Source organism: Morus notabilis, unplaced genomic scaffold, assembly GCF_000414095.1.
Source record: "Morus notabilis unplaced genomic scaffold, ASM41409v2 Scaffold946, whole genome shotgun sequence".
NCBI lineage: Eukaryota > Viridiplantae > Streptophyta > Magnoliopsida > Rosales > Moraceae > Morus > Morus notabilis.
Window position 1 is genome coordinate 543,127 of NW_010359240.1, and position 22,903 is coordinate 566,029.

Genomic DNA, 22,903 nt, shown 5'->3' on the forward strand with positions numbered 1-22,903 from the left:
GCATAAATAATAAAATGATGAAAAACAATGATCATTCTTGTAATTTTCTCACATCCTTGTGTTCAATGTTCAAATATTCCGTCATTACTGATAAGGAATTTATTCGCATACTCTCTAAAAAAAAAAGATATTCCTCTAATTCACCAGTTGCTTTAGTTGCGAACCTATTTGAGTGGTCTTTTGGAACCAATTATTCTTAATATCTTATGTTCTGTTTTACATCGAATTAGTTTTTTAAAGGGTTCTTTACTTTTTAGCGCAATTAGTATGAAAATTATAGTATTGTGATGGTTTAGTCTATATTTGTTTTCTTCCAGCCAATTTTGGTCCATAACCATTAAAGTGAGGATTCGATTTTTAAAATTAAATAGAAATAATCACATGTCTATCGTCTGGTAACTTCAAATGTTACAAAAACCCTAGCAACTTGAAATTATACACAAACAATCCTTCAAAATTATGGACTTATTCAGTTGCATTTTTGAATTATAGTTCTTGAGTTGAGTATAGATCATTGAAAAAAGAACATGAACTTGAATTAAAGTGACTTGAGTATAGATCTTGAGTTGAATTTAAGTTATAACTTGAGTTGAAGTTATAATTTGAGTTTGTGTTTGGATGTGTACATTTGAGTTATGATTTGAATTGAGAATCTATTTGAGTTTGTGTTTGGGTAGGTCAAAACTTGAATTTGTATTTAGATAGTATTTTAATAAAAAGTCAATGGTGATAGAAAATTTTAATGGGGTATATGGGTGGGGTTTTATTCGTCTTTTCGTTGTGAACTCATAAAAAAATCATCTCAATCAGAATTAAAACGAAAAAGTTATGACGTTTTTTACTGTTCATTAATTTGAGTTTGAGTTTAGGGACTTAAGTTGAAGGGAGAACTTGAACTCAGATTTTAGCCACAATTCAAGTTAAAACTCAAATTTTACAAAAGAACATGCACTTGAATAAAGTTGTAACTTGAGTTTAAAGTTTTGGTCCAAAAAAATAAACCCTATTTCTTTTACTTTGCTTAGATTTTCTGAGATCAAACAATAAAGATGGGATTTTCCTTTTGTTTTTTTTTTTTTGTTGCCATTTAAATTCGAATATTGAGATTGTTATGTGCTTTCTGTTGCATTTCTTGACGTGTTTTCTTGGAAAATCTCCTTGCAACATTTATATGTGCTATAGTTGTCATGATAATTGGAAGGAGACATGAAGCACAAATAATTTGTGAATTAAGATCTTGCAACTTAATTTTATAAACAATTAATTGCCATGAGAAATTCACTTCTCTGATGAGTGTTATGATTTCATAGGTCAATTTTTGTCATCATAAACATGAATTCTACAGATGGGACAAGAGCCTTGGCGCATCAGCCATTGGTCTATGCAGTCCAAGTGGAAGAAATGCCCACAATTGGGGAGTCTTCTTACACTCTCTTCCCTCTTCACTTCCTACGAGATAGAAGAAGAAGCATTCACAATAGTGTAAGTAATCATTTCAAACACACCCATTTTTCAGTTTCCATTAATGGGGCATGAAGTAGGAAATTCCATGGGGTTCAAAATTGTTTTAAAGGGGTTTTAATATAATATTTGTTAGGATTAGAAGCCCTAATTCTATACTTCCCGAGGAAAAGAAAATAAATAAGAACGCACAATATTTATAGTGGTTCATTCTCATTGTGTGAGTTATATTTATTTTATTTAACTGTAATGAAAAAGAAGATTACAAAAGAAAATGTGTTTTTTTTAACCTCTTTCTTAACTCTAAAAAGGGCATCCCTAGGCCAAAAAAAAAAAATAGAGTAATGATTAGACTCCGCAAACTATAATATTATGTTTGCTTTTTTTTTTTTTTTCTTTTTTGCTTCCCTTTTGAACGTTAAGTAGAATATTATATCTAGTACCTGAAGGCAAATTGAGCAACAAAAGTCATGTTGATGATTCTTGCTTGGGTGATATTTATGTGAAGGAAGATTTTGAATGCAAATCTGGGACAGCCCTTTATTTGCAGCTGTGTCATAGATGTCTGAAATATCTCTGTAAGTTGTTTCCAAGGGGCTGATCTGCTCAATAGGGGTAAATTTCACAAAATGTGAAGCAAAATTTATCACCAAGATTAAGAAAATATATTCTGTTACTTATTGCTGTTTATTAAGGTAAATTACTTACCTGCCATTGATAGGCTTTTAGCATTGCAGGAGACGCATAATCCATGAAAACTTTTCCATTCACTAAACTTCTCAGTATGGCAGCCTGCAAAAAAGTTAAAAAAAAAAAAAAGTTTTAACAATGAAAATTTGAAGTTCCACATTTATTTTCATGATAATGACACTCATTATTGCTCTTCAATTATGTATATGTATGTATGCATGTATGTATGTATATATAATAATGTAATATAGTGGCTAAGGCAATACCTTGGAAAATGGTTCACCGTCAATGGCTGAATCCAGCAACTGAATGGCTGCAACTGCCCCTGCTAGGCCACCTATTATAGCTCCTTTAAGAAATCCAGTCTCTGTAGTTTGCCCTTTTATGGCTCCATGAATTGCTCCCACTATAGCCCCTCCTATATATATGTGTGTGTATATATATAACTTCATGAAAAAATTCTAAAGGAATTTTCAAAAACTTTGCAAGAAAAGTCAGGCAAGTAATGTCCTTCACTTTGAATTCACAGTGGAGACTTAGCATCAACAACTTATTTGAGGCTTCAAAATATACACACACATTCATACATACAACTATATATATATGTGTGTGTGTGTGTGTGTGTAACTATTAAACCATCTTACTAGCTTATTGAGAAGAATGCAAAGACATTCTCGCACAAAGCAACAAGCGACGCGACTAATGACATTATTGATTGATTGAGAGAGAGAAGCAAATGACATTCATACATACATCTATACAAACACACACACACACACACACACATATATATATATATGTATATATATGTATAACTATTAAACCAGCGTTTAGTTAGTAGATTCTTATGATTCAAATCATGATTTGTAATTTATTATAGTGTTTTCTTTTATAAAAAATACACATAAATTAAAAATAATTCTGAATCATAATTTTAAATTTATAAACTAAACATCTAATTCAGTAATTGAGAAGAATGCAAAGACATTCTTGCACAAAGCAACAAGCGACTAAGTGACTAATGACATTATTGATTGATAGATTGAGAGAGAGAGAGAAGCCAATGACATTGTTGATATGAAGGGTGACTAATTCTTGTATTTTAACCAACACCCAACAACCACTTATTCAAAAAAAAAAAATCCATGAAATTGTTACTGGCAATGAGCTAGAAAAAGCAGAGAAAGTAAAAGATTATTACCTAAAGCAAAAAAGCAAGTGAAAGCAGCAAAAACAATCTTCTTCATGAGTCTAACAAAGGATTTAGAAAAAGAAGCGCAAATTGATAGAACTTCCTGGCCAGGAAACCACCCTTTCATGAAAGAAAAAACACTTGAACTTGCCATGTTTTTTGCACTAAAATGAAGAGCCCTATTAACTGGCTAGCTAGTTTGATCTTGCCTTGGGAATAAGTGAAGATGCATTTAAAGGGAAAGATGAGAGAAAAACAGAATTGGGGCATTTAATGGGCCTAGAGCTGAGGTTCACCAACCCATGCAAACACATGTGTCATGGATTATAAATGATGCAAAATGCAAATTACAAACAGCTGATTTTTCACGAAATTAGACTATTATATATGCCAAAAGTGTGTATGTATATGAATAATGCTAGAAAATAAGAACACCGTTTCTAATCTTAATTTTTGTATCAATTTTTGAGTTGTCCGTCTTTTATTAGTAAGTGTAATGTAGTAATATGACGATTTTTTGAACATCTATTAATAAAATCCTGATAATTCTAAAATTTGTATAAAAATTAAGACTAGCTTTGATGTATCTGGTATTTTTCTTTCTTTTGTTTTGTCGAATAGCGTCTTGATTTACCCTTCATGGGAAACGAATTTTGGTACAAGTAAAAATGGATATATTCTAAGGGTATCAGCATTCGTTATGGCTTATGACTAGACTCCCTTAAGGCAACCCACGCCTTTCTCTTTAATTACTTCATCAGTATGGGGAGCTGGCCATGGAAACATGGGTACTGTCCTGGATAGTTATCCTCTCTTTATCTCCCCCATCTCTCTCTCTCTCTCTCTCTCTCTCTCTTAGGGAATTTACCCTTTTGGGATCTTAAGATTTTCTTATTGTTTGGTTAGCTTACTTCTTTAGTTTATGTGGTTTTAAGCTTGGTCTAGTAGTAAATCCATATTTTTACTTATAATGTTAGAGATTCAAATCGTTCATTTCACCGATTCGAGTTTTTAGTTCTAGGTTTCTACAGTAAAAAGCTCTCAGAAAATGTCACATCTAACTTTTTTACTACAGTAAAAAGCTCTCAGAAAATGTCACATCTCAGTTCGAATTGAAAACTCGAATCCGCAAAGTGAACGAGGATAGATTACTCCTAAAAAATTATGTTTTTGAATCCTTTTTTCTTCTTCTTCTTCTTCTATTTTTCCCCAATGAATCCCTGTGCTAATTGGCATCTCAAAGTATATTGATAGCTTACTCCTAAAAATTATGTTTTTCTAAGTTCATGAAAACCGAAGGAAGTGATTGGATGCAAGTGGCATTCCTAGGAGCATTTTAACCTTGGATGTGCAATAATTGCACGTCCAAATTCCCCTTGAATTTTGAAGACGTACTATGTATTACCACTAGTTTATCCTGTCGCAATTTCTCTAGAAACCTCTTTCATAAAAGCCATTTGAACGACCACAGAGTTAAATTTAATAATAATAATAATTATAATAATAAAAGAACTTGTGTGTTGTGAGTTTTTTTCCATCCATTATATGTAGTGTCACAAAATTTTAAGAATCATATATATATATATATATATATATTAACTTAGGGTTGGAGGGATTCAAACTCTACATCTTTTAATGGAATTATATATAAAAATACCGTCAAAATATGCATACAACCACGTTAAAAATCACAAATTTACAACTCAAATCTAAATATAGTCACTTGAAATTGTCATCACTCTTTTGTACTAAATTTTGTCATCCATCATTAGTTATCACTCTTGTTTATTTGGTGCACTAACTCTTTCTTGCAATATAGGGCAAAATTTTTTGCTTTTGTCGTTTTCAAAGCATTAAAGCACAGAAAATATCTTTTGATCATTTGGCAGCACACACAAAGATGAAATTTGCAAGAGGGCAGTAATTGCAGGGCAAAGAGGAGCACTGAAAGCAAACAAGAGGGCAAAACCAGGTGCTGGGGATGGTATGGTGGGTTAGTTTGTAAACTTCTGTGGGCTGAGAAGATGAGAGGAAATGGGAATTTGGAAATGGTTTTGGCAAGTGGGTCTGAATTCAATTGCATTAATGAGTAGGTAAAGCTTTGTTATTTTTAACTAACACACATTTTATGCACGTCTTACTCACCCATTAGTCATTTTCTGCCATTTTTGCTGATTACCAAATAAAGGATTATTTAGTATTATATACCTTGAACGACTTCAGTGGAAGGTTCAAACTTGTGTATTATTAATTTTGATATATGAATTGACAATTTACCCTTTCTAGCTTACCGATAAACTTGTGAACAAATATTTAATGAGGCATTGTGTTTGAAAAAGAAAAAAAAAAAAGAAATTTATTTGTATTTTTGAAGTTAAGCTGCATGTTTGGTTATAATTTTATCCTTAACTTGCAGGAGTAAATTCATCAATCTATAAAGTCAAAAAAACAAAGCTATTAACTTAAATATAACATAATAAAATTGTACACATATTTGATAGTCCAAAAATATATAGTATAAAATTGTAAATATCTCAACAACAACAACAAAAAAAAAAAAAAAAGAAAGAGTTTGATAAAAATGAGATTAGTTGTAACTTTGTGTGCTTTTTCCCAATCCTTGCAAACCCCACAAAGATATGATTGAGATATTTCTATGTGCACGTTAGGAAAATGCTTGAACAAATACCTAAAATGACTTGGCTAGCTGTAGTGTAAGCAAGGGATCATAAAATGTGAAAGAAAAGACGTGGTTCTCTCTCTCTCTCTCTATCTCTCTCTCTTTCTTATTTGTGATGCATGAACCAATCAGTCTCTCTCTCTCTCTCTCTCTTATTTGTGATGCATGAACCAATCAGTGCAAAGCTGTATCACGTGATTCATACTACTAAATATCCATATATATATATATATATATATATTATTAGAGATGTAAGAGGTGCAAACACAGTTTCATATTGTTAGAAAAAAACACACTCTTAATAAGCTAAACAAAAATAACAAAAAAATAGAAAAGATAAAGATTTAAGTGGTTCAGAAAAATTTTCTACGTCCACGGAAGAGGGAGAAATATTCATTAACAGTTTTAAAATTACACATTTAATAAACTTTCTCACTTTCTCTTTCTAACCAAAATTCCTTACACCCTTGCCTATCTCTCTCCTCACTTTTCTCTCTATCTCTCTCTCAAAATGAGGCACTCTGTCTCTACACTTTTCTCTTAGCACACATATAAAGTCTTACACAAAATACTTATTTATAGTATCCTAATAACCCACAAAATAATCCTTGCCTAAAAATTGAAAACAATAACTTACCTAAAAACACAAAATAGTAACTTTTCTAAAACTAATTTGAGTCACTTACCTAATAATCTCCACATTGACTCAAATTCTCTCAACTCACTCAATTGGACATCCAATCTTCACTGCCACAAGTCTTCATCATCTCGCCTTTATTGTCTTCGACTGTTATTAACATCTTGTTGCACTCTTTTACTCCTGCAACTTCTTTCATAACAGAAGAAGACTCTTCTTCATAGCTCCACCTACAGCTGTTGTCCCAATAAGCTTATACAAGTCTTTCATTTTTTCACCCTTCATGACTACTAAACCACCTCTCTTGACTTGCATAAAACCACCATTAGCATAGTACACACAACCCAAAGTGTCTAAAGCTCCTAAAGAAATCAAACTTCTTCTTAGTTGAGGAACATACCTAACATTTGTCAATGTCCTCACAACTCATCAAAGATCTTCATCTTCACAGTACCTATTCCAACAGCTTTAGCACTAGAATCATTAGCCATTAACAAAGTACTGGCACCACAGATAATAATCAAACCACTATTTATGTGGATATATATGAAACGAGCATCCAGAATATAAGACCTAAGAGTCAGAAATATTTTCACCAGCAATAACAGAATAAACATCATCGTCACTATTATACTTGTCGCCAACAATATTTGCATAATCTGAAGTCTCTTAAGATTCTTGCTTTCTTCTTTCTTCTAGATGCTTCATCGATTCTTCACGGTTTCTCCTAATATGTACCTTCTTATGACAATAATAGCACTCAATATCCTTCTTTGGGCAGGATTGGGAACGATAATCTCTTTTATCATAAAATATCTCTCGTGACTTGCTCCTACCCCTATTCGAATCTGATTATGCCACTAAAACTTGTTCAGTATGAGATGTAACACTAGCCCTTTTCATATTTGTAGTCTCTAACAAAGCAGTCGACACATCATCTACAGTCAACGTCGTATTTTCAACTAAAAATGTAGTCACCATAGTCTCATATGATTTGGGTAGGGAGGCCAACAAAATTGAGTTATGCACTTATGTAAATTATTTATATGATTCCTAACATCAATTTCCACATCCATCTTCAATTCATACAATTGCTTCTTCAAATATAATCTATTTGTTAGGGATTTTGACATATAAACTTTTTTCAACTTTTTCAATTTTTCCATAACTCAGAAGGAGATGTTTCATTTATTACACTATATTTGAGTTCAGGGGTCAAACTTAAATGAATAATGCTTACCGCTTTCGCTTCCAATTCTTCCCAATCTTCATCTTTCATATTTTTTGGCTTCTTTCATTGCAACGCTTTCAGAAATCCCTATTGAATTAGAACATCTTTGACCGTACTCTGTCAGATGCTGAAATTATTATTTTCATCAAACCGCTCAAGCTGCTCAAATTTTATTTCGGACGTCATCTTGGCCTCCTTTTTTTTTTTTTTTAATTTTCACTATAACTTCGATACTAGATTTTGGGGAAAAAACACACATCTACACTCACGCAACAGAAAAACAAACTGAAACAAAAATAACAGAATAATAGAGAAGAAAAAGATTTAGGTAGTTTGGAAAAATTTTCTTTGTCCACAAAAGAGGGAGAAAAATTCATTAACAGTTTTAGAATTACACACTCAACAAACTTTCTTATTTTATCTCTACCCAAAATCCCTTACACCATTGCCTATCTCTCTCATCACTTTTCTCTCTCACTTTCAAAAGGAGGCACTTTGTCTATACACTTTTCTCTGAGCACACACATAAAGCCTTACACAAAATACTTATTTATAGACTTCTAATAAACCATAAAATAACCCTTGTCCATAAACTGAAAATAATAACTTACCCAAAAACACAAAATAGTAACTTTCTCAAAACCAATTTGATCACTTGCCTAACACATATTGACAACAAATAAGAGCTAAGATGGATTTATAAGGGAGTAGACCGCTCTACTCACTAGGTTAACCATTTGAGTTGGAAGTCTAATTCTTTATGGTGGAGCTAATGGTTTTAACAATTGGTATTAGAGTTGGGACCTAGATGTTGCCAAGTGCATACACGAGATGAATATTTGATGTGCCAAATGAAGGTGTGGCCCTTGGTCACGATGGTAAAAAAAAAATCCATGAAAGCTTAAGGTGGACCTTGCCTCCGCGGTAACGCGGTGGAGACCTCGAGGTTGTTGTGCAGACCATGAAACATCGAGATACGTATTGAAGAGCACAAGGGGATGGGATCTTCATGTAATGCAATGTAGGTGTGATGGATAATCCAATGGACATAATAAATTTTCGTTCAAAGGGGGGCAATGTCACTTCATTCAAAGGGGTGATTGTTAGAAATGCGAATAAAGTCCTACATTGACAACAAATGGGAGCTAAGATGAGTTTATAAGGGCTGCACTCATTAGGTTAACCTTTTAAGTTACAACCCGAATTCCTTATGGTGGAGCCAATAATTTTAACAAGATACAGTGTCGAATTTTAGCATTTGAGTAGGAAAATCATTCTTCAGTACAAATGTTATTATATGGTGCTAAATTTGTCATATGCTATACTTGATGATAAATCTAATATTGATTATAGCAAATAATGAATTTTGAAATTTGATTGTTATTGGTTGATATATTTACTTTTTCATTTAATCATTGTGATATTGGCATTTTAAAATTTTTAAAACTGAAAATTTATTTTTTACTTTTTAAAGCTTAATTATTAGGGTTTGTAGCACAATTACCCTTGAACTTGTCATAGTTTAGCAAATTACCCCCTAAATTTTTAATTTTAACAATAAACCCCCCGAACTAGTAAAATTGTTGCACAAAGTTTTTATTAAAATTAGGGGATTAAAAGTTGAAAAATTAAAAAAAATTGTATTGCATTTAAATTGGGATGTTAGAATTTTTTGTTGAACTTACTTTTTCGACACTAGTTTAATATTATCATTGTTAAAATGGGGCATATTATAACAATTTTACAAGTTAAGGGGTAACTTTCTGAAACTAAAAATTTAAGTTACAAGTTACTAAAAGCATACAAGTTCTGAAAACAAATGTATAAAATACCTTAATTATTATGATAATATATATCTACATGCATGTATATATATATATATAGCATTTGCAATACATAGAACAAATAAAAATAATATATCATTATATTGCATTTTCATACTTTTTAGTACATCCAAATGTAGTATTTACACCGGCCTTTGCACTAAGAATGGTATTAGTAAATGATGGAATAGCTCTTTTATTTTCCCCAAACTTTATTGAAAGCAAAAAGGAGCTCAATCCATGGAGCCACAGATGATCTTAGAAGATGGAATAGCTCTTTTCAGTTTTTGTTACTTCAATTTGAAACGACGACGTGATTACAGGTATAGCATAGTGATAGATCTACATATATCCTCTAATTTTAAGGTCAAGAGTTCCGAGTCTCCTACCTTCAGTTCAAAAGAAGATTACTTGAAAACGACGATGGTGTAATACAGAGCAAGGTGAAATGACAATACTTACAAACGACAAGAGAATTAGAAGATTATAAGAAATAGATTATCGAACGACAAGAACTGGTAAGGGCAAAAAAAAAAAAAAAAAAAAAAAAAAAAAAAGGGAAAGGGAAAAAAAAAAAAAAAAAAAAAAAAAAAAGAAGGTGACAACATACATTGAAAACAACACATGTTGAAACGAAACGAATCGAAAGAGAGCAAGCCTACAATGGCCATTGATGTAGGGCCCACACCTCCTCTTTTATTCTCTATTTATTTTCATGAATGTTCTACTAGTACTAGTCAATCTTTCTGATGAGAAGATGCATTTGTTTTTTCAACTTTATTATTATTTTTTCAATAATATCAACTATTCCCCCCCCCCCCCCCCAAAAAAAGTAACTTATTGGTTTTTGTTCATCCACCATTTTTATAAATGTAAAATTTCGTAACTCTCTAACAAGTTTACACTTTTATTTTAAAAAGTTAAATATTATTATGTTTAAAGAAAAAGTTTAAATATTATTTTTAAGTTGGAAAAAGAAATAATCTAAATTAAAGATACAAGTAACTAACTATTCAACTTATGATCAAAGTTGAACTTGGACATAGGGCTAGCAATCCGGGTAACGACACAACGACACGATTTGAAACCTGCATGAAGTTAATAGGTTTGAGTTTACTATAAACGGATTTAAGTCATAATCAGGTTGACACGATTAACACGATTAATAAATAGATTAAGTTAGGGTTGACCACCTAACACGAAGTGACACGAGTTGACACGATTAACTATATGTCTTATTTGCAATCTAATAATATGTGATATAACATCAAAGTTTATATGACATATTAGATAAGATTTGAAAGTGAAATACTTTATTGATCTTTCTGTTTTTCTATCACAGTTATATATACAATACACGAGAGATCAAAAAAGAGAAAAGAATAAATACATTGATTTACATGGATTTGGTTTCCAACGGTCAAGAGCAGATCATGGGTTATGAAATGAAACCCAGCTAGTTATCTCTAACGGTTATGAGGAAATTAAGGGAGAAATCGTGATTGAGGAAATCCTTGAGATATGGCAGCATATTGAACTATGTTTGATATCAAAGGCTTGATTCTCTCCTTGTAGGATTCCTAAGAATTGAACGTTGCTGAAGTTGGTATCTTTTCACCCTTTTTCAAGCTGGAGGGAATGATAGAATGTACTCCTAGCTTGTCTCTGAAATATTGAAAGGGTAGTTTAGAAAGGCATTTGGTGAATATGTATGCAATCTGATGAGTTGATGGAATGTATCTAGTTGTTAGTGCTTCTATGGCAACTTTTTCTCTTACAAAGTGGTAGTCTATCTCGATATGCTTTGTTCAAGCATGGAATACTGGATTTATTGTCATGTATAGAGCACTTTTGTTGTCACAGAAAAGTTGAGGAGATTCACTTAGTTTGATTCCCATGTCTCTAAGCAGGAAGGTGATCCAGACTAGTTCTGCAGTTGTTGATGCCATTGCTTTATATTCTACTTCCGAGCTTGATCTTGACACGGTTGGTTGTTTCTTCGATGACCAAGAGATGAAATTTGCTCCAAGATAAATGCAAAAACCTGTTGTACTTCTTCTAGTGTCAGGACACCCAGCCCAATCTGCATCACAGAACTCGTATAGCTTGAATGGACTTTGAGCAAGGAATTTGATTCCATAGTGCATTGTTCCTTTGAGATACCGGAGTATTCTTTTTACAGCTTTCATATCTCTTTCAGTTGGCTCCTTAAGCTTTTGACACACCTTGTTAACTGCTTGTACAATGTCCGATCGAGTATAGGTTAGATATTGCAGTGCACCAACTAAGCTTCTGTATTCTGTTGCGTTTACAAGTTTTGAATCTTGAGGCATTGGTTGAGGTTTTAGTGCCATCGGTGTGTTGAAATGTGAACTTTCTAAGAGTTTTGCTCTGTTGAGGAGATCCTTGGTGTACTTGCCATGTGAGAGTGTAATGCCTTCAGGAAAGTGTTGGACTTCTAGTCCAAGGAAGAAGTGTAATTTTCCTAGATCCTTTAGTGCAAATTCTATGTTGAGCCTGTTTACCAGGCTTTGTATTGATTCTTCATTGTTTCCTATAATCACAATGTCATCAACATAGATTAACATGAGTAAAATAATTTTGTTCTTTCTTAAGATAAACAAGGAAGAATCTGCCCCTCTCTGATGAGTTCTGCAGTTCAGTCTCTCCGATGGGCAGGTGCAGCTAGGGATGGCCAGCTTCTCGGATCAACAATTGGTCATCTGTTGAATCTTTTGATTCTCCACCTTCCTTGTTCCTTAGGTTCTTTCTTCGCAAGAGTCAATGCTAATAATGCAAGACTGCCTTACTACAAACAAAACCAATATGAATCAGGAACTCTGATAGTCTATCAAACCAAGCACGTGGTGCTTGTTTGAGTCCATAGAGGGACTTGTTTAGTTGGCACACGTGATCTGGTAGTTTTGGATTTTTGAATCCTGGTGGTTGTTCCATGTATACGGTTGCTTTCAAAAATCTATGAAGAAATGCATTTTTAACATCCAGTTGCCTCAGTTTCCAACTTGCTGAGACTGCAATGGCAAGAACAAATCGAATAGTAGTGGCTCTCACAACCGGGCTATAAGTTTCTTCATAGTCCACTTGAGTGTATCCTTGTGCCACTAATCAGTCCTTATATCGTTCTATCGTCCCATCTTCTTTATATTTTATTCGGAAGATCCATTTTGAGCCAACTACATTGTTGTTTGTCGGTCTGGGCACTAGTTTCCTCGTATGGTTTTCATGTAAATCAATGTATTTATTCTTTTCTCTTTTTTGATCTCTCCTGTATTGTATATATAACTGTGATAGAAAAATAAAAAGATCAATCAAGTATTTCACTTTCAAATCTTATCTTGGTATCAGAGCCTCACGAAAGATCAATCCCATGGCCACTACTGCAAAAGTTCCTAAAGACACCTCTGAACCCGAGCTCACTCTCCAAGTTCTCTATCAATGATCCAGCCTGATCTCCCTAAAGCTCGACAGTTTCAACTACCTGCTATGGCGATGTCAAATGGAACCATTAATCCAAAGCTTGGACATGGCACACCATCTGGTTGGAGGCAGTGAACCAACAAAGGAGATAGTCAAGGAAGATGACAAGGTTGAGCCAAACCCAAATCACATTCTCTGGACAAAGAATGACGGATTATTGAAAGCTTGGCTACTGAGAAACATTGAAACAGAGGTATTGATCTCCTTAGAAAATATAACATCTGCCTACAAGGTATGAAAATCGATTTAGGAACAAAATCTTCCAAATAATGTGGAAAAAGAAATTATGCTTGATGATACCTTGATGACACTGAAAAAAGGAAACCTTTCACTAGATGATTATCTTAAGAAATTCAAAAGTGTGTGTGATAGTCTTGTAGCAATCAAGAAACCTGTAAATGAAATCAAAAAGGTGTTTCAGCTGGCTAGAGGTCTTGGACCTAAATATCAAGAGTTCAAAACGGCCATGCTCACCAAATCACCCTATCCCACCTACCATCAATTTGTATTAGCATTGCAGGCACATGAAAGAATGATGAACAGTAACACAGAATAGCAAGAAGTTGTACCACGCCAAGACCAAGCCTTTGTCGGCCAAAGACAACGAGGACGGGGTCGTGGTGGAGGCAGATTCAGCTCTCGAGGCAGAGGCTTCAATCCAGTAGCAAGGTACAATTCAACTCCACATTCTTCCCTTAATTTCAGTGGCAACAAGAATGACCAAGGAGGAAAAAGCACAAACTGGAAACAAGCCACACAAGGAGAAGGCAACATAACATGCCAAATATGCGAAAAATTCAATCATACTACTCTAGAATGCTGGAACCGTTTTGATCATTCCTTTCAACCAGAAGATCATATGCCTAAGGCTCTTACTGTAATGAACCTGAAAAATGAAGAGGATTCAACCCTCTATGCATACTCGGGGGCCACAACTCACATGTTAAATGACACAGGTAAACTCTCCAAAGTTATGCATTATAAAGGTAAAGACACTATTCTTGTAGGCAATGGAGAAAGCTTAAATATTTCCCACATTGGTGAAGGAAAACTTAAAACCAAGAGTGGCACTTTAGACCTCAAAAACGTTCATGTTGTTCCAAACATTAAAAAGAACTTAATATCTGTTAGTCAACTAACACATGACAATGCTTGCACTATTGAATTTGATGCTAACATCTTTCTTGTCAAGTCTTAGGAGGGCAAAATAATTGCTAAAGGGTACAAAAGTAATGGATTATATGCACTAGATGAAATAACACATCAAGCCTTAGCTACTTTCAAGAATCCTGCTTCTCAAAATATTTGGCACAAATGAATGGGACATCCTCATTTAAAATTCCTGAAGCATTTACATTCAAAAAGTTTTATCGATGTTTCTAGTTGGGAAAAGGATAAATCTATTTGTATCAGTTGTCAAATGGGAAAAAGTTGTAAAATTCCTTTTACTTATCAAATAATATTTCAAAATTTCCTCTAGAAAAAGTACATTGTGATCTATGGGGCCCTGCTCATATCTTATCATGTCAACAATTTAAATACTATGCTATTCTTATTGATGATTGCACAAGATATTCATGGATATTATCTCTGAAAAGAAAATCTGATTTCTTTGAATGCTTCCTTAAGTTCCAAAAACAGGTTGAAAACCAATTCGAGAGGAAAATAAAAGTCTTTCAAAGTGATGGAGTAGGTGAATTCATGTCAAACAATTTTGAAAAACACTTGTCCCAGTGGGGTATCCTCCACCATTTCTCATGTCCCCACACACCCGAACAAAACAGAATGACAGAATGTAAGCATCGACATATAGTAGAAACATGCCTCACCTTGCTTTTTCAAGCCAATCTGTCAACCAAATATTGGGTGGATATGCATTTCTCACTGCATGCTTTTTAATAAATCCTATGCCATCTACATCCTTAAACATGGAAACATCATTCTTTAAACTGCTTAACCGACACCCAGACTATGGGAGTTTGAAAGTTTTTAGATGCAGGTGTTTTCCATACTTGAGGAGCTATGAGAAAAACAAGTTTGCAAAGAAGACATATCCTTGCATTTTTATTGGTTACAGTCCTGTTCACAAAGGTTATAGATGCCTTGATCCATAAACCAACAAGGTTTGGATATCAAGACATGTAGTTTTTGATGAAAATGTCTTTCCTTACGTACCCCACAAAGAAATGTCGCTGTAAGAAAATCTTGAAGTCACAACGTTCCCTGACTCAGACGCATGGAAAAAAAGAAAAGCATGACTGCATAATTCAAAAAGGGACATAGTCAAAACCAACTGAAGACACTGAGGACAAAATTCAAAAAGGGGAATCCTGCATATTTTGTAATGAAGAAAATGCAGCTGATTCCCAGAGAGATAATAAGGAAACATCACAAATAGAGGAGACAGAATCAGGAAGCAACATGGAACCTGCAGGCCCTACTAATGATGCCACATAATATGATATCGACATGGGAGTCTCATAAGTACAACATTTCACCGAAAATGAAGTCAACAATGAAGAAAATGATGTTCCAAAACAAGCAGAGACAATGACTGACAATGATCTCACAACAAGGCAGCAACCTCCTCATTTGGACAACCAATTAACTAATAACTTTAATATCCATGATGCAGGTTCAGTTTAAGGCCCAGAAGACAACCATATGATCACCAGAATGAAGCTGAGAAGGAATCCAGAATTAGATCCAAGCTTGGCAAATGAGACACAACAAATTCAAAATCGAAGGATTCAACTAAGAAGCAAACCATATCATCTCTCTCTCCTTGCAGTCAACGAAGACACAACACCAAAAAATCACAGAGAAGCTCTTACACAACCTCATTGGCATGATGCAATGAAAGAAGAAATACAAGCTCTACATGAAAATCATAAGTGAAAACTAGTGCCCAGACCGACAAAGCTCAAAATGGATCTTCCGAATAAAATATAAAGAAGATGGGACGATAGAACGATATAAGGCCCGATTAGTGGCACAGGGATACACTCAAGTGGAAGGATTAGACTATGAAGAAACTTATAGCCCGGTTGTGAGAGCCACTACTATTCGATTTGTTCTTGCCATTGCAGTCTCAGCAAGCTGGAAACTGAGGCAACTGGATATAACATGAAAGTTTATATGACATATTAAATACAAATAATGTGAATTTTAATATTTGTAGGTAAAATTCATTTATTTTTCTTAAAGAAAAAAGTTAAATTGACTAATAAACATGTTAAACCTATCTTGACTGTGTTAAATAAGTCATTATTATATTAGTTATTTATTTAATATATTAATTAAAATGGGTTATACGGGTTGATACAATTAACATGATTAATAAATGGGTCGTGTTTGGGTTGACATTTTAGACATGTTTAATAAACAAGTCGTATTTAGATTGATATTTTTTGACACGATTAATAAACAGGTTGACACGAACACAACCCACTAACACGAATTACCACCCTTACTTGGACATATAAGTTAGGGTTGTTCGTCAGTTAAAAACCGTCAGTTTTAGTCGGTTCGGCCACCGAACCAACTATGTCAGTTTTCTAAAATCGTGCACTGAAACTGAGCCGCACAAAGGAGTAGTTGGTTTGGTTAACCAAACTTCGATTTTCGGTCGGTTTTTAATTTTGGTAATCGGGAAGGTAGCCATTGGTTAACCATCAGGTTACCAATATCTTTAGTTGCATTTTTTGACCAGAAAATGTGGAAAAATGTCAAACTTACATTCTATGCAAATCTGTAATCAAATACGTGAATACAAAGCACGACATCCAAATTGATAATACCACAAACACAAAATATCTAAATCTAATTTCTAAAATCCAAAGTACAAACTAGAAAGTCAAAACAAACAATACTAATGTTCAAAGTCAACATATAAAGTCCACAACACAAGTGTAAAAAACATCTAAATTGTCATAATAAATTAAGAAGTCCAAAGCATAATTAAAAAGTTCAACTTTAAGTAGTGAAGTTCATTTCTAACTTCTCATAAACCTCCTATTCCCATTCATCCTCATCCTCATCCTCATCCAAATCCATTATATCGTCATATGTATTGCTACAATAGAAAATTGAAATGAAGTAAATGAAATTGAATAGATAATGAAAAAAAAGAAATATATATAATTATAATTATCTTACTTGGTTCTTTTAGAAGATTCCGCATCATTTACTTGAGTGCTTCCGTTCGTTGAACGTGTTAGAGTAAAAACAACATCATCATCATTTACATGGAAATTAGAAATTAATTTACATATTACAAGAAATGAAGAAAAAATATATAATTACAAGTATATGTAGTATGTACAATCATGATTAATATTACTTGAGACAACATGATAACAAGCTGTAAACGATTCAACCTTATCCATATATTGCCTAAAAACCACGGGTTCATATTTTTCAGTTAGTTGCCTTTTTACTCCTTCATTCTAATCAGGCCAAACGGTTTTTGGCGTTTCAAGTTCAATTCAATCCCATTATTATGTTTAAGATCATTGCGACCTTCTATAAAACCATTTGCAAAAATGATTAAGAAGAACATTAAGGAAATTTGTGTTAATACAAAAATTTCCGTAAAGTACACTAAATGAGGTCGCTGACCACTTGCAAAATTGTGTGCATAATTACTATTGATATGAATTTCTGATGATTAATTAACAACAAAAGCAGTTGAATATAGTAAAATCTGTCTCCTATCAGTTTCTTCAAAAGCATGTGACTAAACTCTATAGACTCAGAATTTATGTGAGGATAAACACAATACTATTTTTTAACACCCAAAATTTGCAACATAATGAGGTATTATATTACACTGTCTTTGAATTGGTACAATGAGGCCAGTCAAATAAGAAAGAACCCAAAATTGAAAAACCGGAAGAAAAAAGAAAAATCTTTCCTTTTTTTGATGCCATAGAACCCAAAAAAAAAGGGGGGGTTTACTTGGTCTCTGCAATAATTTCTGATGAAGCAGAAAAATCTTTCCGGCGAGGAGCTTTCACCGACGGAGTCCTCTCTACCCTCACTTTTCAACTCCTGAAAGATAAATTTAACAAAAAAATCTTTCAAAACAAAAGTGGAAATCCAAAATTTCATAAATAAGTTTTCATTCCAAGTACACAAGTGCTTACGACTAAACGGGCTTGTTTAGTTCGGTGGGGAGAGATACGACATTAGAAGGGAAAAAATGATACTATAAAAAGAGATACCTAAAAAACGACATTAAAAAAAACTTCAGTCAGTTCAGTTTAAAACCGAACCTCAAATGCCATAACCGAAACCAAACCGCCATTGAAGCAGTTCGGTCGATTAATTGAGCTGACATTATTCGGTTCCACATGGCACCGTCTTTTTGGTTTTTGAGCGGTCAATTCTTCAGTTGGTGGCGGTCGGTTTTGATTTCACGATTTTTTTGTACAATCCTAATATAAGTATTTGCATGTAATGGAGGACAAAAATGTTGGTTGCTTGATAAGTATTTGCATGTAATGTAGGACAAAAATGTTGGTTGCTCGGAGGAACTTGGGCAATGTAGCTGGGGATCTTCCATTCTATTATCTTTTTTGACCTTTTTCTGAGGATTTGATTTGTTCGCTTTTTGTATTTTCACCTAGAAATGTGTCTTTTCTTTCATGGTCCGATATTTTAAATTATTATTTGGTTTATAAGTTCAAATTAGAAAGTTTAAATTAATATTTAAATTTTGTAAAATAAATACTATAATAAAAAGTTTGAACCGTAGTTTAAACTCACAAAGCAAACATGCTCTAATTCTCTTGTTTGTTCCCCAAAAAAAAAAAAATGAAGAAAACGACAACAATCAAGCGATACGATTACAGCCAATGAAAAAGCGTCAACCAGAAAACGACAACAACAAATAAAAAGAAACGTCAAATAGAACATCATAAGCGATTAAAAAAAAAGTGTGTGAAAAACCACCCAAAAAAAATAAAAATAACCACATGCAATTGGTAAACAATTATGAACTAGGACGAGAAGAAATAAAAGACACCAACTATGGAAATCTCAAGTAGACATTCTTGGCAATAACAAGAAATTCATACCAATTAAACAGCCAAATTGAAAACAAAGACGTTTCAAAAGACAAGACTGCTATGGCCGAGGAAAACAAAGATGTTTCAAAGGTTAATGCGTTGGATCCTTAATCTAACATTAGACTTATATGTGAATAATTATGTGTTACGAGTTGTCATATAAGGTTAAGTTTAATTAAAAGTGATCTACTAAGGTTTAGGTATTTTGGGCTTTAATGTATCTAATAAGGTGTGAGTCTTTAATATGTAGAGACTTAAGGGTAATTTTTATTTTTATAATGGGTTAAAATAGAAATACCAAAAGATAACAGGAAAATTATCAATAAATGGCAGTTATGGTCTCCAAATCACAGATAACATTTTCATTCCTTCTGACATCTCATCATCAGAAAGAATACAGAGAGAAAGTTAAATGGTTCTCTAGGAAAATGTGTTGATCTAGAAGACAAACTGCACGACTCTAGAGAGAAATCAAGCAATATGGATTCAGGTACACTTACGCTTACAGAATTATTAATTCTTGATGATCTAACATGAATATTTTTAACTTTTGAGTGATAATTTTCACCAAATTATTAATTTCTAACATAATGTGCTCAACTACAAGCAATTATCGTCGAAAAATACTTGTGGGTACCACGGTGCTAAGCACTAGTGCGAGTCTCATACTGCGAGATTTACGGTGTTCAAATCAATGCCCTCTAACGTTGTTCTCTCTCCTCTCATACCATAACATGAATTAAATTTCCACCTTGCTTTATTGTCCGTAAGTTTGGGAGACTCGTGGGTTTGAATTCTAGAAAAAAAAATTGTCCTTGTGATTTGCCACTCGGATTTTTCGGTGATACTAGAGAAAATTAGACTGAAGTTTTGTCATGTATGGACTCGTTATAGCTGGATTGGACTTCAAAATATGACTGATTAAGAATTTGCACATCTTTGGCAATTCATATGTCATCCTTTTCGCAACATGAATAGTAAAAAAAATAGTACTCGTATTGAAAAAGACTAGGCTTATTATCCCCAGGAAAAAAAATAAAAAAAAAATAATTAAAAAGACTGGTCCAACTCGATTCTGGATGGGTGGATCACGGGCGTCTGTACTAGAATATAGAAAACAGGGAAAAAAAAAATCTACGAGAGAATCTCTGCCCACTAACATTAATTATACGATTTAGACATTGTTCATTTCACTGATTTAAATTTTTAATTTTAAATTTTTACAGTAAAAAATTTTTAGAAAATATTACATTTAATTTTTTTTATTATAGTGAAAAACTCTCAAAATATATTACATCTTAATTTAAATTAAAAACTCAAATTCATGGATGAGGTATTAGATTGAATGATTCTTATGAAGTAGGTGTAATAGTGTGTTTAGAAAATATTTGTTTAATATCAAATGTAAGAGTCGCAATCGCGATCAAAGACCCTATAAGACCCTACTTAGATGTGATAGAGTTTGTGAATAATAATAATAATAATAATAATATGTGTATGAATTTAAATTTTTATTTTTATTTTTAATTAATATTTTTTTAATCAAATAATTATATTTTTATTTTTTATTAATATCATTTTTAGTTAAATAAGTATAGTAATTAAAAGAGTATTAATTAAAAATAAAGAGTAAAAATTTAAATTTATGCTCTTTAAGAATAAAGTGAGTAATTTTCTCTAATAATAATAATATAAAATAATAAGTATTGGTGTCGGAGGATTTCTCTGAAAGCTTGTTAACATGACTTTGATTCTTCCCTCTGTTTCATATGCAAGCCCATCCCATTGTTCTTCTCCTTATCCATTTTAACCTTTGAAAACACACAAAGCAAATATGTGGTTCACAAAGAGAGTAATGTTAGGAAATTGTCAATCCCTATGCATTTGGATAATTAATTAATTGATTTTTTTTTGAAAGGAGAGATTAAAGAAACAGAGACATAGTGGCGATAGACATAAACACTTTAAAATCTTGTTGTAATGATTGATTTATGAGTAAACGTTGGCAAAACTTGATTGGCTCTACCAAAATCTTTAAAATATTGTTGTAATGATTGATTTATGAGTAAAGTTGGCAAAACTTGATTGGCTCTACCAAAATCCATCACTATTTATTGCTTTTAATTAACATAAACCACTCGTAAATGGATACACATCAGAGAAATGTTAAAATTATGTTTTTTTTGTTATTTTTTATCACTCTCAATATTTATTATTTAACACGTAAATATTATTAACATAATATATTATTATTTTAACAAAAAATGAAATAATAAAATTTATGTGTTAAATTATGAATACAGAGCGTAATAAACATGGTGATAAAAAGAATGAAGCTAATATTTCTCCATGCATTATATAGGTTTCTAGTCTCCACCGCACATTATTTTACAAGCAAAATGCTTTTTTTTAGAGGAAGTTTCTTCTGTAGGATTAAAAAAATAGAACAACCAGTAATTTTATTTTTTAGTGGTCAAATTTACATTAAAAATTATCTGTTATGTATATTTTTATAATCTTATTTAATTTTAATTAGATTTAACGGTTAAAAAATCTGATCATATTAATACATCAGCCTAACGAAGACAATTCATTTTTTTAGATAAGCATTAAAGTTCTAGCTATTTTGGAAAATAATGCTGTTTTATTCTCCAAACATAAGTTTACATAACGCTCCAAAAATGCCCTTCCAAGTTCCAAGTGAAGTACGTGTTGTTGTCTTCTTCATTTTGGCAACTTGGAGAAGACATTGCAGCTTCCATGCAGTTTCACATAATTGAAAAAAAAAAAAAAAAAAAAAAAAAAGGGACAAAAACCAAAAGGAAGGAATTTCCCATTTCTCTTTTTTTTTTTTTTTTTTTTTGGTTTTAGTTTTATTAGTCATGCAAACCAAAATCCAACCTTTTGCAAAAATAACATTCTCACTAAAAGGTTTGGATAAAGATGAGAGAGTTGATTCAAAGGGACAGTATCTTGCTAAGGTACACTTTTTTCACGTGCAAGCTAATTCATACCCTGTAAGGAGTTAAGAGTAAAAAAAAAAAAAAAAAAAAAAAAAAGAGTTTTCCATGATAAAGAATAAAAAAATTCGTACTTTTTTTTTTCCTTTTTCTAATTGACGCGTTTTGCAAATTATTTGAGGATTATGTCTTACGTTTTACACTCTGATTAATCCAACAAATGTAATATTTTTCATATTCTCGTATAACATTGATCGTTTATAATGTGTAATACTCAATTTGTTTAATTATAACATTAAAAAAATATAATTTTATACATGTAAAATTAAGTATCATACTTAAATAAATTGAATGTTAAACACACGTATTAACAATGTTCTGCGAAAAAGATGACATGTGCCGCAAGTATATATATTCTACTAACGGTGGCATACTTTTTTCAGTGAAACAGGGAACCTATAAATAAAATAAAAATTAGCTTTTTATTAAATTGAAATATAGTTACATTTAATTAATGAGTGGTAACACAATTATAATGTCGTAAAATAAAGGACAACGATATATTATAAAGTGTAGGAGAATAATTCTATTTTTATTGTAAAACGGAGACACAACTAAAGTTTTTTTGTGAATTTTTAGAAACAAAAATCAAATTTTAAA

General features: G+C 32.5%; 2 protein-coding genes across 2 annotated transcripts; both read right to left on the bottom strand.

Moving 5' to 3' along the window:
• Positions 1-1,142: 1,142 nt before the first annotated feature.
• On the bottom strand, positions 1,143-3,535 carry LOC21400831 (NEP1-interacting protein-like 1). The gene is made up of 5 exons (XM_010093857.2): positions 3,353-3,535; positions 2,418-2,569; positions 2,170-2,253; positions 1,905-2,063; positions 1,143-1,449 (listed from the first exon to the last, which is right to left on the bottom strand). Exons 1-5 carry the CDS (start codon positions 3,495-3,497, stop codon positions 1,312-1,314), a joined length of 678 nt encoding a protein of 225 aa, XP_010092159.1. The 5' UTR covers positions 3,498-3,535; the 3' UTR covers positions 1,143-1,311.
• A 7,987-nt stretch (positions 3,536-11,522) lies between these two features.
• On the bottom strand, positions 11,523-13,241 carry LOC112090776 (uncharacterized mitochondrial protein AtMg00810-like). The gene is made up of 2 exons (XM_024162845.1): positions 13,214-13,241; positions 11,523-12,268 (listed from the first exon to the last, which is right to left on the bottom strand). The coding sequence occupies exons 1-2, from the start codon at positions 13,239-13,241 to the stop codon at positions 11,523-11,525; spliced, it is 774 nt and encodes a 257-aa protein (XP_024018613.1).
• Positions 13,242-22,903: the final 9,662 nt, after the last annotated feature.